The 17,778-nt window shown below is 56.4% G+C and overlaps 1 protein-coding gene across 7 annotated transcripts in view; it reads left to right on the top strand.

Moving 5' to 3' along the window:
• RAB11FIP3 (RAB11 family interacting protein 3) overlaps positions 1 to 14,313 on the top strand; it is a 76,752-nt gene extending 62,439 nt beyond the window's left edge. For all 7 annotated transcript variants that reach the window (XM_042037509.1, XM_042037510.1, XM_042037513.1 and 4 more), the window contains 9 exons: positions 591 to 626; positions 3,116 to 3,209; positions 4,659 to 4,762; positions 6,895 to 7,035; positions 7,868 to 7,949; positions 9,662 to 9,799; positions 10,736 to 10,891; positions 11,251 to 11,391; positions 12,069 to 14,313. In XM_042037509.1, coding sequence (XP_041893443.1) covers positions 591 to 626; positions 3,116 to 3,209; positions 4,659 to 4,762; positions 6,895 to 7,035; positions 7,868 to 7,949; positions 9,662 to 9,799; positions 10,736 to 10,891; positions 11,251 to 11,391; positions 12,069 to 12,182 — 1,006 coding nt within the window. In that variant the 3' untranslated portion in view covers positions 12,183 to 14,313. The remainder of the gene's footprint in view (positions 1 to 590; positions 627 to 3,115; positions 3,210 to 4,658; positions 4,763 to 6,894; positions 7,036 to 7,867; positions 7,950 to 9,661; positions 9,800 to 10,735; positions 10,892 to 11,250; positions 11,392 to 12,068) is intronic.
• Positions 14,314 to 17,778: the final 3,465 nt, after the last annotated feature.

Below are 17,778 nucleotides of genomic sequence, written 5' to 3' on the forward strand. Positions count from 1 at the left end.
GGAAGGGCAGAAGGATGGATTGATCCAGCGGGATGATGGTTGTGGGAAGGGCAGAAGGATGGATTGATCCAGCAGGATGATGGTTGTGGGAAGGGCAGAAGGATGGATTGATCCAGCAGGATGATGGTTGTGGGAAGGGCAGAAGGATGGATGTGCCGCTGGCAGGCAGGAGCTGCTCCGTGTCCTCAGTCCGTGGGAGCTCTGGGGCCGGCAGGGGAGGCCCGGGGTGCCGTGGGGTGCAGGACATGTGGCTCAGTCTGCCATCAGCACCGGGCTGAAGCCCCCCCAGCCTCCCTGCTATTCTTAGCTCTTTCCTTGGGGATCGGTTTTCAGGCAGGATCAGCGGGAGAGCGGAGTGTGGTGGGGGGCAGCGAGCTCTTCTCCGGCGTTGTTCCATGTGCTTTGTTATTCCTTGTTGTTCCACACGGGAGTGGCCCCTCTCCTGCCCTTCCCAGGGGTTTGGGGGTGCATGCCAAGGGCGCTCCCTGCCACAGCAAAGGATGTGCCCCGGAGTCCCTGCAGTTTCCTGTTTCCCTGGCTCTCCACTGTCAGCTTTTGTAACTCTTTCCTGTTTTTCCTTCATTTTGCAGCCCAAATAAAAGACTCTCCAGCAAGAAGGTGGCAAGGTAAGCTCATCCTCCTGTTGTTGTTTGCTTGATCCGCGCGAGCTGCCGGCTCCACCAAAGGAAAACCCAAAAATAAGCTTGGAGAGTTGTATTTCTGGATAGTGCTGGGGAAAAGTGGGTTTAATTCTGGTATCTTTTTCCTGGAATGGGGGTTTCTCTCTCGTGAAGGCTGCTGGCAACCTGATTCCTTCCAGGAAAAAGTTGGGGTGTCTTTCCTCCTGCTCTGACCTGCCAGCGCCATAGCAGGGGGCACATGGAGGAGGGAAGGAGCCTCTAGAAGGACATATCCCTCTGGGGTGTCCCCTTCCCAGTATCACCACGTCTGTAGAGTTCCAAGAGACCAGACCAGTTAGTGCCCTCACCTGGAGGGATTCTCTGGCACCCCAAAACTTCCAGCTACCTTAGAGAGCTCTTGGTCCTGTTTTACTTCACTCAGTGTCACCCTCAGCACTTGCCTTTGTGGGAGCAGCTCTCCCTGCTCAGTCAGGGGCTCCGGGGCATCTGGGTAGGCTGCAGGTAACTCTGGTTTAATGGTTTAACCCTGGTTTAGCCCTGGTTTAAGCCCAGGTTTAATGCTGTGCTGTTTCTGTCCTGCACTACCACTTGGTGTGATGTCAGTCACCTTTTCCCTGTGGGCGCTGTGATCCCTGCAGGGATTTTGGATATATTGGATATATCCAGGCAGTTTGCTGTGGATCTCTGGAGCAGGGGGTCCTTCCCTCCCCTCTCCATGTCCCGTAGTGCTCACCTGTCCTCTCCCAGCTCCCCCATCCCTCCTGTTCCCATGCCATCATGATTTTAAGGATAAGCCGTGTCTTACCTCCTGTGTTCTGCCTTTGCCACACTCAGGAGGGAGATTTCCCTCTGCACTTGTTGGATTTCTCTGTGCTGGTTTCCAGCAGGACAGGGACGCTGTGGAGGAGTAGGGAGCTCAGTTTGGGAATGTTCCTGTTGCTGGCACTCTGCTCCCTGTGCTGACCCAAGCAGCTTCCCTGCACCTCTCCCTCCCACTGTGCTCTCACACCTTTCCTTTCTCCATTTTTCCTGCACTCAGCGATCTCCCCTGGCACAATTCCCCCTCCTGGAAAGGAAGCAGATCCTTGATATTACATTTCCTACTTCCACTCACTTTCTAGAGCTTTGTTAAAAACACTGGCAGGAAAGAGGGCTGAGGGGAGCAGCCTGTCCCCAGGTTTCCTGTTTTAGTTTTTGTCCCATGCCTGGCACAGATAATTTTAGGAGGATTTGCATTAAATTTTTGGGAATGGAGATACCCTGTCTTATGGGAGATTGAGCCCTCCTGGCCCTTTGCTTTTCTGAGGCAGGGACGTGTGGGCTTGGGTAAATATTAGTTAATTCAAGAGCAGTCGGGTTTGGTTTGTGATAGGAGGGAGATAACGGGGTTTTGCCGAGCCAGATCCGTAAGCTCAGCCCAAAGCAAACCCTTTGTTACAGATACTGTAATTAGTGAATAATCCCAAAACATTTGCTTTTAGAAAATTGATTTTATTTCGGTAAGGGCTCTTTCCTCATTTTTGTTATGCGGGTTCTGCTCGTGCCAAGAAATCTCAGCTGCTTAAGCCCTGTTGTGCTTGGCACAATTTAAATGACAAGTGTGCCTGAGACTTTAAAATCTAAATATAAACCGAGGGTGAGGATGCAAAATCAGGCTGTGGTCTCTTGGTAAATGTCAGCTGTGCTTAGTGAGTCCTGGCATGAGCACACTGCGTAGTGGGAGGGATTCGAGAGCCAATGGTACAAATTCCTAGGAAAAACTGAGGTTTAAAGAGACCTCCGTGGTTTTGTCGTCCATCTCCTGCTCAGAACAGGAGAGCAGAGTGTTCTCCTCCTGCCTGGGGTCCCAGGGCTGGAACACACCCCCCTTCCCGTGGCAGTCGCTCTCCAGAGCGGATCCGCAGCCCTGCTGGGGGTGAAGCCCAAACCAGCCCCTCCCAGGGTGTCCTTTAGCTCATCACAAAGCCGGGGACACCGGTGTCACGAGGCCTCGTTAATGATTAGCTCACCCTGGCCTGGGGGAGTCACAACAGCCTCAGGGGGGTTTGCCCCCCCTCCTTTTCCTTACACCCCCACTTCTTCCCAGCCTTATCAGCACTGGGAGTACTCTGGCCTTTACTGGATAACCCACGGCCTTGGGACCGTGCTAGAGAAGGAAAGTGGCAAGAGGGAGCTCTTATCTCTTCCCATTCCAAAGAGCAAGAGCAATGATCCCGGTGTGAAGTCCCAGGAGCGTGTCCACGTCTGTTGTCCGGGCGTTCCGAGGGGCTGGATTTCCCGGGACAGCCCCGTGGTGCGGGGAAGGGCTGCTGTGCCGGGGACACCCAGCATTCCCAGGAGCAGCACGGATAAATCCCTTTGGCAGAGGCTGAGGAGGGCGGGAGGTGGCCAGCGCTGTCCCCTGATGTCCCCATGGTCCTGCTGGCGCTGATGCCGGTGCTGCTGTGGGTCGGGGTGGTTTGTGTCTGTTTCAGGCAGCTGCACCAGACGAGCTCCTTGGCCGTGGGGGTGATGGAGGAATCCTACCGGGAGAACCTGGACTGCACGGACGAGGACATCACGGACAAGGTGAGGGTCTCCTTGCCTTCTTGCCTCGGCCCATGTGGTCTGGATAAAGCTGGTTTTGTGCTGGTGCTGCTGGGGTTTCCTGAGGTTCCTGAGAGGACAGGATTTTAGGAGAAGGTGGGAGCAGCGCTGTCCGTGTTACCCTGCAGGATTCAGTGCCTTGCAGTGCTCCCACGTTCCCAGGCAGGATCAGGCTGAAGCTCCTCGCAGATGGGACAGAGGAAGCCCCTTCCCATGGAGGGAATGGAGGAGGAGACCACTGCAGGTGCTGGGCTGGGTCACGAGGTGACGCTGGATCCTTCTCTGGGGGCAGTGGCTTCCCCCAGAGTGCTGGGAGCAGGAATGGGCTGTTCACAGGCAGCATTTTCACTTCTCCTGCACACAAGAGGATGTTCTCGAGTTCTGCTTTTCTGAGTCAACCCACCCAGTGTGAAACGGGAGCTTCCTCTCCTTGGCACACTCTGCTCGTGCTGATTTTGTGCTGGTGCTGATGGGGTTTCCTGGGGTGTTACAAGAAAAGAGTTGTAGGAGAAGATGGGAGCACAGGAAAGATTTTGTTTGAGTGTCCCTAGTTAAAAAAAACAGGGAGAAGAAGCTAAGATTGTGTAAATGTCTACTGCAGTCCTGAAACTCCTTGGAAATGGCTTTGTAGCTGTGGAATATGAATGTCCTGAGGAACTGCATGTGAAAGAGAAACGTGTGTGTGTGTGTGTGTGTGTGTGTGGCTGCACTTGGAAATAATTATCATGCAGAGAAGACCTTTAAAAAATAAATCAAAATCAACATTTTTCCAAGTCTGGAAGTTGAATCAAATAGTTGGGTTCCTTAAGGCATTTGCCTTGGGAAACCTTTGATGGAAAAGGCACTGCTGGGAAAGGCCTTGTGTGACTGCATGGCCTCTTTAATGAGCTGTGTCTCTTGCCCTTCTCCCAGAGCCAGGGTTTGGCTTTTCCAGACATGCTCCTCACTTCTGCTCCCCCAGGATTGCTTTATTTGGGATTTGAATGAATAAAATGCAAATACAGCTGGAATAAACCCTCTGCAGGTATGAAGAGAAGAGCCTCACCTCTGGTCCTTCCCCACCAGCTGGCATTGATCCTTCCATCTGTAAATCCAGAGTTTCCATCCTGTTCCAGACAGTGGGGAATTATCCAACTCCAGGGCTGCACATGGAGCTCTGGAGATCCACCAGGATCTTTCCCTCCAGCCTCCTTTTAGGATGTCATCAGGAAAGGGTTGAAGAAAGGAAAGAGTGAAGTGTTTGACCCTACACTGGTACACAGGAGCCATCAAAACCTGGGAAAGCAGGGTGCAAAAGGATGTTTTAGAGGGATGCTTTCAATCCAGGCACAGCTGCCCGATTCCAGTGGGAGCCCTCCGTGTTCAGGGATGGTGTGGGGGCTGCTCTGGGTTTGAGGATGCCCAGAGGCTGATCCATGTCCCTGCTGGCAGGTGGTGTTCCTGGAGAAGCGGGTGACGGAGCTGGAGAAGGACACGGCTGCCAACGGGGAGCAGCACAGCCGCCTCCGGCAGGAGAACCTGCAGCTGGTGCACAGGTAGGAGCCTCACCTGGGGAGCCTTTCCCCCTCCACGTGGCCCAGCTCCCTTCCCAAATCCAAAGCACAGCCCTCAGCAGGAATATTGGCTCTGTCCCAGCTGAGAGCAGGACACAGTGACATGTAGATTTTATATTTTATGTGTTTGAGTTCTCTGGAGCTCCACACTTGGCTTTTGGTGGTTTTTAGACGTGGTTTTTAATTGCTGGAGCTGTGTCAGAGAGGTTTAGGTTGGAGATCAGGGAAAGGTTCTTCCCCCAGAGGGTGCTGGGCACTGCCCAGGCTCCCCAGGGAATGGGCACAGCCCCAAGGCTGCCAGAGCTCCAGGAGCGTTTGGACAGCGCTGTCAGGGATGCCCAGGGTGGGGTTGTTGGGGTGTCTGTGCAGGGCCAGGAGCTGCACTGGATGATCCTTGTGGCTCCCTTCCCACTCAAGATGGGCTTTTTGGGGGGCTTTTTGTTTGTTTGTTGGGGTTTTTGTTGGGTTTTTTTGTTGTTGTTTGTTTGTTGTTGTTGTTGTTGTTGTTGTTGTTTTTTAATGTGCTTCCCTGCTCCATGTGTCCCTCCCAAAAGATCTCTGGAACTTTGGGTCTTGGCATTTATATTTATATTTATATTTATATTTATATTTATGATATTTTCCTGCTCCTTTTGCCCCTTCCAAATGATCTCTGGAGCTCCAAGGCTTGCCTCCTGCTGGGTCCCAGCCGTGTGTGCTAATGTGGCAGGCTCCTCTCTCGCAGCATATCCATACCCTGGGCAGATAAACCCGGCAGGGTTTATCTTTAGGGCTGTAATTCTGTTAAGTAACAGCCGTGTCAGGGAACTGAGCCACTCAAACAAAGGTTTCTCTAAGCCCTGATAAACTGAGCAGCGAGGGAAATGTTTTCACTTCAGCAGCTTGGCCCAGAAGTGTCAGCGAGCTCGGAGTGGAGCAAAGCCCTGGGTGAGCTCCGTGCTGGGGAGGGGTGGGAGCAGCTGGGAAAGGCCTTCACCTGGGCAAAGCCATTGCAGGAATTCCAGCTCCCAGCCCCATCCCTGGAAGTGTTCATGGCCAGGTTGGACAGAGCTTGGAGCAACCTGGGATAGTGGAGACAGGCTGGGAGAGCTGGGGGTGCTCACCTGGACAAGAGAAGGCTCCAGGGACACCTCAGAGCCCCTTGCAGGGCCTAAAGGGGCTCCAGGAGAGCTGCAGAGGGACTTGGGACAAGGGCTGGAAGGACAGGACACAGGGAATGGCTTCCCAGTGCCAGAGGGCAGGGCTGGATGGGATATTGGGAAGGAATTGTTCCCTGGGAGGGTGGGCAGGCCCTGGCACAGGGTGCCCAGAGCAGCTGTGGCTGCCCCTGGATCCCTGGCAGTGTCCAAGGCCAGGCTGGACATTGGGGCTTGGAGCAGCTTGGGACAGTGGGAGGTGTCCCTGCCCATGGCAGGGGGTGGGATGAGATGGGATGGGATGGGATGGTCTTTAAGGTCCTTCCCAGCCCAAACCATTGTGGGATTCTGTGATCTGCAGTTCTGCTGACACAGAGAGGGGTGACCTGCAGATCCCTTATTTTTTGTTGGGATCACTAGAGAGTGAAAAGAAGGATTGGGGCTGTTGCCTTTTCTCGGAGCAGTGAGACCACTTCATGCTGGAAACAGCTGAAGGAGGATTTCTCTGCCATGGCCACTGCAGGTGGAACCACAGCCCTGGGAATTATGTTTGGATTAGATGATCTTAAAGGTCTTTTCCAACCTCAGTGACTCTTGAGATTCCCATTAAGAGGTGTGTATGTGTGTGGCTGCACTTGGAAATAATTCTAATGCAGAGAAGACATTGAAAAACAATTAAAAATGAACTTTTTTCCCAGGCTGGAAGTTGAATAAAATGCTTGGGTTCCTTAAGGCATCTGACTTGGGAAACCTTTGATGGAAAAGGTGCTGCTTCTCCCCCTGGGATGCAGCGAAGCTATTTGAGATGTGATTGGTGTATTTGCCCTGGAAGCTTGTTCTGTTTTACCATCTGCCTCTCCCAGCTCACCTGAGGGCTGGGAAAAAGACTGGGAAGAGAGTCTGGTCCCTCCCTTGGGATGGCAGCCTGCTGGCAGTGGGCCTAAGGCAAATTTAATCCCCTCTTCCTCCTCTCCGCAGAGCAAACGCGCTCGAGGAGCAGCTGAAGGAGCAGGAGCTGAGGGCAGATCAGACCCTGCTGGAGGAGATCAAGAAGCAGAGGGAGCTGCTCAGCAAAATGGAGAGGGAGAAGAGCATAGAGATCGAGAACCTGCAGGCCAGGTGGGGCTGGGGGGAGCTCTCCTGGAGCCAGCCTGGAATGTGTGCCCAGGCAGCCCTGGGGGCACAGGGGAGGCAGGCAGGGAGCGTGAGTTGGTTCAGGGCGTGACTAAAGTCACCACAAACCCTGTGTTTGGGCTGTTTCCACCTTTGGCCCATGCACCTAATCTTGGATTCTTCATTTGAGTTGCTCTGGTGCATTTGAGGTTTAGCTCCCATCCTTCATCCGTGTGCCTGCCCTGCAGCGTGGGAATGAAGAGGGGATTTATTGATGCTTCTTGCCATAAATGACCCCTTGGAGTGCTTCTAATGCCCAGATGTTTTCCACCTTGATGGAAACAGGCAAATACCTGGGAAAGAAGAACCTTCCCAAAGGGCAGAGTGTCCCAGCCAGGGTGCTTCAGGCTCCCTGTTGGATCCCAAAGGAAAAAGAGGCTGGGAGAGGTTTCAGTTATCTCACAGGGCTTTTCCAGCTTTCCCAGAATGTTTTGCTGTCCCTTGCAGTCCATGAAAGGTGAAGACAGTGGGGTTTTAGCTGGGAATGCAAAGCCAAAGCCCTGTCTGACCCCCTGTTCTGATGTCTCTGCTGCTGAGGCTTGTCCAGGGACTGATAAAACCCTGGGAATAAGGAACAGCATTGGACCTGATGGAGAAGGGCATGGCAGGACCGTGTGGATGCCCCTCTCTATCCCCTGGCAGCAGAGATAGTGGGAATCTCAGGCTTTGCCCTGAACAGATGAATTCCTGCTGGCTTCCATTTGGTTGAATATTCCTGGGGATGTTTTCTCTGCCACGTGGGATGCTGGGATGAGTCTCACACCCGTTCCCTTTGCAGGCTGCAGCAGCTGGATGACGAGAACAGCGAGCTGAGGTCCTGTGTCCCCTGTCTGAGAGCCAACATCGAGAGGCTTGAGGAGGTGAGGCCAGGGGCTGCCTGGTTTTGGGATGAAATTCTGGCTTCGGGATGAATTTCCATGACCATGAGTTCCATTTAATGTGACAAACCAGTTGCTTCCACTTCCCAGGTGCTGCAGACCCCACTTTGGACAGCACTATCCCACAGTTATCCTTGCAGTTCCCCACTGTTCAGCCCGGAAGCTGGGAATAAAACCCTGATAAATCTCCCTGTGGCAGTGGCTGCTCGGGAGGGGACTCGTGCCCTCTTGTGGAAGCTCGTCCCCATCTCTGTCCCCATCCCTGGGGCCAGTCCAGTGCAGGGGAGGAGGAGAAGGAGCAGGGATGCTCCATCCCCGTGTCCTGAGGTTTGCAAGTTGAGTTTTCAAAGATCCGTGTCACCTCCCAGCCCCTGTCCCTGTCACTCTGCTCAGGATCCAAGGCCGTGCAGGGCTGGAGGCTTCCCAAGGCTCCTTGGCATGGGCAAGAGCCTCATCTTTAGAGATGGTGTGGGTTACAGGTGGGACACCTGGAACGGGGGCTGCATTTTGTCTCTGCCAAGCTTGGGGCAGAGTTAAGGTTAAAACTGAAGTGAAATCAAACCTCCTCAGCCAGCTGAAGGGCCTGAGGTATTTTATCCATGTTTAATCCCACGGGAGAGCACTGCAGATCCATCTCTCCTGATGTCTTCATCTGCCAGGACCTTGTGAGCACAGCTGAGGCTGGGGGCAGGAAAGCCCTGGTGGCTCTGAGGATAAATTCCCTGCCGTGGTGTGTTCAGCCATGAGAGGCTGGGTTTGATCCATGCAGAGCCCTTCTCCTCTTCCCCACAGTTAATGGGATGAAGGAGGAGCAGGAGGGGCAGTCACTGCCCCTGCCTGCCCACGAGAAGCCTGGCTGGTGAGCTGCTCTCTCGTCCAGTGCCCAAAAATCAGGATTTTGTTGTCAGTGTTGCCTTTCCTGCTGGTGTGGTGCCTTTGGTGCTGCTCCACGGAGCAGGACACCCCCGAGCCAGCAGCTGGAGCTCCCCACGGAGCTGCCCCTCAGCCCTGTGTGCCATGGGCCATCCATCACCAGCACTGGAGGGGGTCCTGTGGCATTTGGGGAGTTCTGAAAGCCAAAACCTTTCCCATGGGACTGGAAGCTGTGAGCCTGGGGAGGGGCTGAGCTGGTCACAGGCAGAAGGTGCTGCTCTAGGGCCTGTTGGCCTCTTCACCTGCATCCCAAACGTTCAGCTGAGGCTTTGAGGATGAGAGGGGAACAGAGCTGGGCTGTGTGTTTGACATCCTGGCTTGAACTGGTCTGTTCCTTCTTGGATCAGCCCTCAATTCAAACCTTTCATATCTGAATCCACGAGGGAAGTAAAGATCTCGGATTCAGGACTTTGCTGAAATCCAGACACAGGGAGCCTTATGATTTAATGTCTCTTCTTGGCCCAGAGCCCCCGTGCCAGCCCCAGTCCCTCCCAGCCCATCCCACAGCAGCATCGTGCTTCCCAGAAAACGGCACAAGTGTGGATATCCACATGGATTTACTCTGGAGCCATCCCTCAGCGCTGCTTTGGTGTGTGGCTGCCAAAGCCTCGGGCCCTGGTGCCCTGAACAGATGAAATCCCAGCAGGCAGAGCATTCCTGTGCCTCAGGAGAGGAGCATTCCCTGCAGAGCGAGCGGGAATGGCCCCGGCAGCGCTGAGCCGGGCCAGGCCCCCTCACTGGGGCTTCCCATGTCCTTACAGGAGAAGCAGAAGCTGCTGGATGAGATCGAGGACCTCACTGTGCAGCTCACTGAGGAGCAGGAGAAAAAGAGGAAGATGGGGGACAAGCTGAGTCAGGAGAGGCACCAGTTCCAGAAGGAGAAGGAGTCGACGCAGGAGGTGAGCAGAGTCTGGGCCTGCCACAGCCCTGTCCCCAAAATGTGGGAGCCTGGCCTTGGCAGCCTCTCCAGAAATGGAAGTGACCTCAGGAATGGGTGTGACTGGAGCAGTTGGTGCCTCCTGGGCAGAGGAAGGGGGTTCAGCAGCTGAGCTGCAGCACCTCAGTCACTTCTGCTGCTCTGAAATTCATCCAGCGTTGTCCCTGCAAGGGCTCTGTGCCACCCTGGCCCCTGCCCTTCCTGCCTGGAAGGAGCAGTGCCAGAGGCACCTGGAGCCAGCGGGCAGGAGGACAGGGGGTGAGAGCTGAGTGCTTGGGAGCAGGATCTCCCAGGCCTCCCATCACCTGTGCTTGCTGATTCCAGCTGGAGGCCCAAGCAGGGCTGGCTGGGGTGGCAGAAAGGAGCTCTGAGCCCAGATGGGAATTTGGTGTCACTGTGGTGTCACTGAGGGCTCTGGGCGAGGTGGGGACCCAGGGAGCTGCCTGAGGAGGGACCCACATTGCTGAGGGGTCTGTGCTGCTGCAGACCCAAAGCCAGCATCTTTGGCCCTCCAGCAAGGTCCTTCCAGGGCTGTGCTCATGGATTTTAGAGCTCCTCATCTCCTGCTTGCCGGAGGTGTGAGGGACGAAGGGGAAACCAAGTGTCCCCAGAAAGGAATTTAATCATGGAATGGGTTGGGTTGGAAGGGACCTCAAAGCCCATCTCCTTCCACCCCCTGCCCTGGGCAGAGACACCTTCCACTGTCCCAGGTTGCTCCAAGCCCCATCCAACCTGGCCTTGGACACGTCCAAGGGATCCAGGGGCAGCCACAGCTTCTCTGGGCAGCAATCCTGCTGCAGCAATCCTTGGAGCTGCTCCCACACCAGCCACATCCAGAGGGTGCTGCCGGATCTCCGGGGTCTGTGGCACTGAGTTGTCCCCTTGCCTTGCTCTGCAGCTCATCGAGGACCTCAGGAAGCAGCTGGAGCACCTGCAGCTGTTCAAGCTGGAGGCAGAGCAGCGCCGGGGCCGGAGCAGCAGCATGGGGCTGCAGGAATACAACAGCAGGACACGGGAGACGGAGCTGGAGCAGGAGATCAAGCAGCTCAAGCAGGTAGGGAGAGCTGGGCTGGCAGGGAAGCAATTCCCTGACACCAAGGGAGGACCAGCAAGGTGCAGGGGTTCTGTCCCAAGGGATGGAGTGGATCCAGAAGCCTTGTCCTGGGAGAGGAAGGCTGGTGCTTTCTCAGGGACAGCAGGAGCCTTTCTCTCTGCTGTGTTCCCTGGATCTCCCCAGGGTATCTCATGCTTCCAGAGGTTCTCCAGGCTCTGCTGAGATGGAGTCAGCAGCCCATGTGCTGTTCCCAGCACTGTGGGAGCTGTGTTAGGGTGAAAGCCCCTGCCTTTCCCCAGCTGGATCAGCTCTGAGAGCACCAGGGGCTCCAGCAGCGTGTGGTTTGTGTGTGTGAACAGGATAACAGGAACCTGAAGGAGCAGAACGATGAACTGAATGGGCAGATCATCAACCTGAGCATCCAGGGAGCCAAGAACCTGTTCTCAGCCTCCTTCTCTGAGTCCCTGGCAGCAGAGATCAGCTCTGTCTCCAGAGATGAGGTACGTGCCATGAGGAGCTGCTGGCTCAGGCTGCACCTTCCTGGGTGCCTCCACCTGGGAGGGGCTGATGTGCCCTGTCTGTGGCCCAGCCCATTCCCAAAATTCCCCTGAAAGCTGGCAAGAGCAAAGAAATCCCCACACAATTATCTGTAGAGCTCGCAGGGCTTACCCTGCCTGCCAGCCCTTCTTCCTGGGAACAGGGCAGCTGCTCCCTGCCCGTCTGCTGATTCTGGCAGCTCTGCTTTGCCTGCCCTGGGACAGCCTTCCCCTTCCCAGGACACTGCAGCCACCACGGGCTGTGTCCATCTGGCCAGAGCTGTCTTAAAATGCCTGGGAGCCAGGACATTCCCCCTGGAGACCTCCACTTCCCTGAACGCCAACCACGGGTGGCTGAGCCTGTGCACAAGAACTGGAATTAAATCTTTAACACCCCAGCAAGTGGGAAAACACACCTGCAAATTTTGGGGATCCAGTGGAGATGAGATGCTCTCTGCTCTCTCCATCAGGCTGAGAGGTTGAGGAAGGACAGGAGTGAGCAGAACCAGTTTTCCCTGGCCACTTAAACAGGGTCAGGAATATCCCACTCCAGGGAGACACCCATGGAGGCACAGAGCCACGGGAAGCCCTCGGCAGGGTCAGGCGGTGACCTCTCCCTCCCTTTCCTCCCTCTCCTGCAGCTCATGGAAGCAATCCAGAAGCAGGAGGAGATCAACTTCCGCCTGCAGGATTACATCGACCGGATCATCGTGGCCATCATGGAGACCAATCCCTCCATCCTGGAAGTCAAGTAAGGGCGGCCGGGAGCCGCCGGCTGCGCTCGTCGGGTGGATTTGGTGCTCTGAGAGGATGAAGAGGGACTCCAAACGTCTTTGCTCTTGATGAAGGCACAAGGAAGCCTCAGGTCGGGGGTGACTGAGCCACAGACCAGGGAAAAGGAAAACCAGCAGCCAGGCTTTGCTGTCTGACTCCGTTACGTTGAAGCCCTTCTGGCTGTGGAGGGTGAAAGGGAACGTGGAGAAGGAGCTCAGGCAGCGGACGCTGGGGGAAGTGCCTGTGACGCTGGGGACTGTCCCGACAGGCGAGGCCCATCCCAGGGCTGCTCCGAACCGCGGGAGGACGGGATGGAGATGGAAGCGGCTGCGCTGCCTTTGCCCTGCTGCCCTGCCCAGCCCGAGCGTCTGCTGTGCCAAAGTGTCCCTGACACACTTGCTGGGCAGAGCTGGGAACGAGGGGAGCGCGTCCCGGACTCGCACAGGGTTGGGGTTTGGTTTTGGTTTGGGGTTTTGGTTTTTTTTTTTTTAATTAACTTAATGCAAATGTCCTCATCCCGCTGGCTCAGCCCATCCTGGCCCCGTGCTCCTGCTGGGGCCGGCTGCGTGCGGAGCCCTCAGGGGCTGCAGGGGCAGCCCGGGGGCGTTGGGGACAGGGCGTGAGCGCAGTTGGTCACCTGCCTCTTTATTTATTTCTGCTGCACTGTCGGCACATCTCGGCATCCCGGCTCCGCTCCCTCCTCCTCCTGCCGGGCTGAGGTGGCTCCGGGGGGAGCTGTCACTCGTGCGCAGCTGGGGACAGACACACGGGCTCTGTGTGGCACCGGGGCAAGGCTGCGGCTCCTCACCAGGTCCTGGCCGCCTCTCCTTGTCCCGGCGAGGGACCCGCAGCGCTGTGGGAGCTGCCGCGGAGAGACCCGAGCTCCCCACCTCAGCTGCCCCTGGCCCGGGGACAGCTCCCATTGCCAGCCGGAGCAGGGCTCTGCTGGAGATCGCTGCAGCCCTGGAGGGAGAGCCTGCTCCGGCCGCCGTGCCCGCGCTCCCTGCTCATCCCTGGCATCGGCCGGGCTGGGATCTCTGTGCCGAGGGGGAGAGGAGCCGGAGAGCACCGCGGCAGCTCCCTGGGAAACAAAAGCCATGTTTACATCAGACAGCGCTGGGCTCGCTGGCACAAGCGGCCGTGGCACAGCGTGACCCCGGGAGCGGCCGCTCAGCCCCTGCTCCCCTGGGCTCCCGGGAGGAGGCAGCCAGCGGAATCCCAGGGCTCGGCTTCAGCCAGCGCCTCCTCTTCCTGCTTGTCAGGTTTTCGGAATGCCGGAGCGGCCTGGGAGCAGAAGCCGCAGCGATCCCAGGGGGTGCCTGCTCCTCCCCAAACCCCCTCCAGCCCTCGGGGTGACCCTGCCCGGGGAGACGTGGCCGCTGTCACCGCCTTATCCCGGGGGACCCGGCCGAGCCACGGCCACGTCAGCTCCGGGTGCTCATCCCCCAGAGCCCCTGCTCTGGGGCAGGGGGGCCACGGTGAGCCCCAAACCCCGGGGCAGCTCCTGCATCCCAGCCCTCCCTGCCTCCCTCCCTGCCTCCCTCCCTGCCCCGAGGCCGCGGGAAGAAGCCACGTAATGTACATTTCCAGAGAAGCTTTGGGTGTAAATCAGTGTATACTTGGAGAGGGAAAATTTTTCTATCTTGTAGAGTAGGTATTTTTATAGAATGAAGGTTGATCCATTTTTTTAATACTTCAAAAGAAGAGAGAAATGTATCTGTGTATACACAAAAGCATATATATATATATATATGTATAAATATATAAATATTGGAGATCTGCCTTTCTCGACTTGGGATCCCGGATCCCCAGGTCTCAAACAATCGTTTGTTTTTTCCTGTCGCTCTCACAGAGGTACTGTAACTGTAAATAAGCACCGGGGAAAAAAAAAAAAAGTTTTAAGCAAACAAAAAGCACTGACTTGCACATTCACCATGCTTTAAAGTCCCTACAGAGAGAGAAGAACAGAAACAAAACAAAAACTGTACATCCCGAAAATGTTCCTCTTTCCTGACCGGTATGTGAAGGAAATCCCCCAAAAAGAGGCAAAAATGGTATTGTCTTAACTGATGTATCAATTCTTGTCGGATTAAAAGCTGTTACTATTCCTGCCCGGAGACTTTTTTTCCACAGAGGTGGATTGGAGCATCCCAAGGATCCGAGTGCTGGATCTCCAGTGGGGCTGGATCGAGTGGGAATGCTCCAGCACCAAGGAGTGCCCTGATTTGGGGAGGATGAGGATGAGGATGAGGATGAGGGAGGCTGGACCTGGCTGGAATGCCCTGATTTGGGGAGGATGAGGATGAGGATGAGGGAGGCTGGACCCTGCCGATTCCGGAGGAATCAAGGTCAGAGGGAGCCAAAATCTCCCCAGCCGGCCAAGCTGTGTGGGTGGGAATGTGGGAATTCCCCCTTCACCTTCCTGGAGGGTCCCGGTGGGGTGAGGGGCCGTCGGAGCAGATCCTGCTGCCCAAGGACTGGGCAGGCTGGGACAGGGACTCTGGGTCTGCTCCAGGCAGGAACACGGAGCTTTCCCTTCCCTCACACCGGGAGAGCCCCCTGGGAGCACTCGGCTGTTCTGAACTGCTCCAAAAATCCCTTAAACGCCCTCACCTCCCTGCTAAGCTGCTCCCCACCCCTCTAAGCCTCCTCCACCCCTCCCCACCCCTTTAAGCCGCCCCAAAGGGCCTGAACGTGCAAAATCCCCTCCCAGCTCCCGCTGTGCCTCCGGATGGCTCCAGACTGTTCCTCTGAACTGCTCCGAGCAGCCCTGGAGCTGCAGCAGAGCTGGGGAAAGGCTCTGACACACCCTGAGTGCTCTGAAACCTCCCAGATGGCTTCAAACTGCTCCACACTGCTCAGGGCAGCACCGAGGCTCCAAAACAGCCCCAGAGCTGCCCCAAAACGTTCCTGACATGCTCTAAAATGTCCCAGAGCTGCTCCAAAACATCCCAGAGCTGCCCCAAAACATCGCTGACATGGTCCAAAATGTCCCTGACTTGCTCTAAAATGTCCCTGAGCTGCGTAAAACATCCCAGAGCTCCTCCAAAACATCTCTGAACTGCTCTAAAATATCGCTGAACTCCTCTAAAACCATCCCTGAGCTGCCCTGAACTGTCCCTGAGCTGCTCTAAACCATCCCTGAGCTGCCCTGAGCTGTCCCTGAGCTGCTCTAAACCATCCCTGAGCTGCCCTGAATGTCCCTGAGCACCTCTAAACCATCCCTGAGCTGCTCCAAATCACCTCTGAGCTGCCCTAAACTGCCCCCAATATGCTCTAAACCATCCCTGAGCTGCCTTAAAACATCTCTGAGCACCTCCAAAGCATCCCTGAGCATCTGTAAATCACCTCTGTAGCACTCCCAACTGCCCTACACCCTCCAGGCAGCTCCAGAGTGCACCAAAGATTTCCCTAAAAGCCTCTAAAACATCCTTAAAAAAATTCCTCTGGAATCTCGACCTCCAGCGTCTCGAAGGTGTTCTAGAAATGGGGGAAGTAAATAGCTCTGGGGGTGTTTCTGTGGTGCTGGGTGGCTTCAAGGAGCTGTAAATCACCTTTGAGCAGCTTGGGCTCTGGAAGGATGGTGCTCTGGCCGTTACTGAGCCACTTGAACTGCTCAAACAGCTCTCGTGCTCCTCCAACCAGCCCTGAAAGGCACCAAGATGCTCAAACTGCCTCGGAGTAGCACTTGAAGCTCTCCAAACTCTTCTAAAACTCCTCGAAATAGCTCAAAACGGATCACAGAAAGAGTCTCATGGCAGCTCTGAAGCTCTCCAAGCCTTCTCTGTGCAGCTGTGAAACTCCTCGAGTGCCCCAACACCCTCCAAAAGGCCCTTGAAACCCCTCTGCACCTTCCTCATGTACCTCTCAACAGGGTTAAAACTTTTTAGTACCATCTCTAAACTCAGTTTGAAACCACCCTAAACCCCCTCGGAATGACATCAGAGGGGCACAAGCAACCCTGAAACGGCTCCAAAGCTGCTCAAAAACTCATAAAAAATGATCAGAGCTGCTCCAAAGCACTCCAGCTCTTCTGCACCTCCTCTGAAAGGGGCTCTGAACGGCTTAAAATCTCTCCAGCCTTTTCAAAACTGCTCCAGAAAAGTCCTAAAGCTCTGAAGGTCTCTGCATCCTCTGGAACAGCTCCAGAGCTGGTCCCAGCACAGCTCCAGGTCTTCCACCCAGCTCAGAGGCTCAGCACCGTGACAAACCCCAAATCCTGGGGTCAGGTCTGGGCCACTCATGACAAGACAGACACTGAGGGGCTGGAGCGTGTCCAGGGAAGGGAACAGAGCTGGGGAAGGGGCTGGAGCCCCAGGAGCGGCTGAGGGAGCTGGGAAAGGGGCTCAGGCTGGAGCAAAGGAGGCTCAGGGGGGACCTTGTGGCTCTGCACAAGTCCCTGACAGGAGGGGGCAGCCGGGGGGGTCGGGCTCTGCTGCCAGGGAATAGGGACAGGAGGAGAGGGAACGGCCTCAGGCTGGGCCAGGGGAGGTTTAGGTTGGATATTGGGGAAATTCCTTCATGGGAAGGGTGGTCAGGCACTGGCACAGCTGCCCAGGGCAGTGGTGGAGTCACCATCCCTGGGGGGATTTAACAGTGGATGTGGCACTTGGGGACACGGGGCACAGCCTTGGCAGCGCTGGGGGAATGGTTGGATTTGATGATCTCAGAGGCCTTTTCCAACCACGAGAACCCTGTGGTTCTATGAGCCAGAGGGCACTTCTGAATGCCCCCAAAGCCTGGCCACAACCAAGGCCACCACGATCACATCCCATGTGCCCTGGCCATGTCCTGTGTGCCCACAACAGGGCTGGATCCAGCAGGACTCCATGGCCGTGTCCCGGCTGCCCCATCCGCGGCAGGAATGTGCTCCGAGCTCTGCTGCAGGAGGACCCTGTGTGGAGAAGGCATTTCCAGCTCCTTCCCCTTCCTCATCTGCTGCCGATCCCGGGACGGGGCTGGGATGGGGTTAACCCTTGGCAGCCGGGCTGGGAGGGAGGATGGCCCCAACCCTGGGCTAAGGGGGCAGCCCCAGTGCAGACCCTCACCCCGGGGTGCTGCCTGTGCCACCCTGTGGCACTTGCCGTGGGCAGGAGCACCTGGGATGCTCCCGGCGAGCGCGATCCTCAGGGAGGGTCCAGGAGCTCCGGCGTGGGACACAAACCCTGGCAGGGACACACCGGAGGGTGGTGACACCCCAGCAAAGACCCCACACCCAGCCGAGAGACAGCGACAGCAGCTCTGCCTGTTCAGGCCATTGTCCTCCTCTTGCTCCAAGCTGGAAAATCCTGGGTGATGCAGAACTTGCGGAGGAGAGTGTGCCTGAAACTCCCCGCCACCAGAGCCTGGCAGGGCCCCCCAGCCTGCCTGGGACCTCCCAGCCTGGCCAGGAACTCCCCCCCCCCCTCTCTCTGGGACCCCCAGCCTGCCCGGGACCCCCAGCCTGGCCAGGAACTCCCCCCCACTCTCTCTGGGACCCCCAGCCTGCCCGGGACCCCCAGCCGGGGGCTGCAGCATCCCAGTGCCCCGGGATGGGGCGGGCGCGGCGGGGCCGGCGGAGGTGCGGGGGCCGGCCCG

This window comes from Corvus kubaryi, unplaced genomic scaffold (genome assembly GCF_017639235.1).
Source record: "Corvus kubaryi isolate FWS band 111438036 unplaced genomic scaffold, C.kubaryi_AGA036_p1.0 37387, whole genome shotgun sequence".
Classification (NCBI taxonomy): Eukaryota; Metazoa; Chordata; class Aves; order Passeriformes; family Corvidae; genus Corvus; species Corvus kubaryi.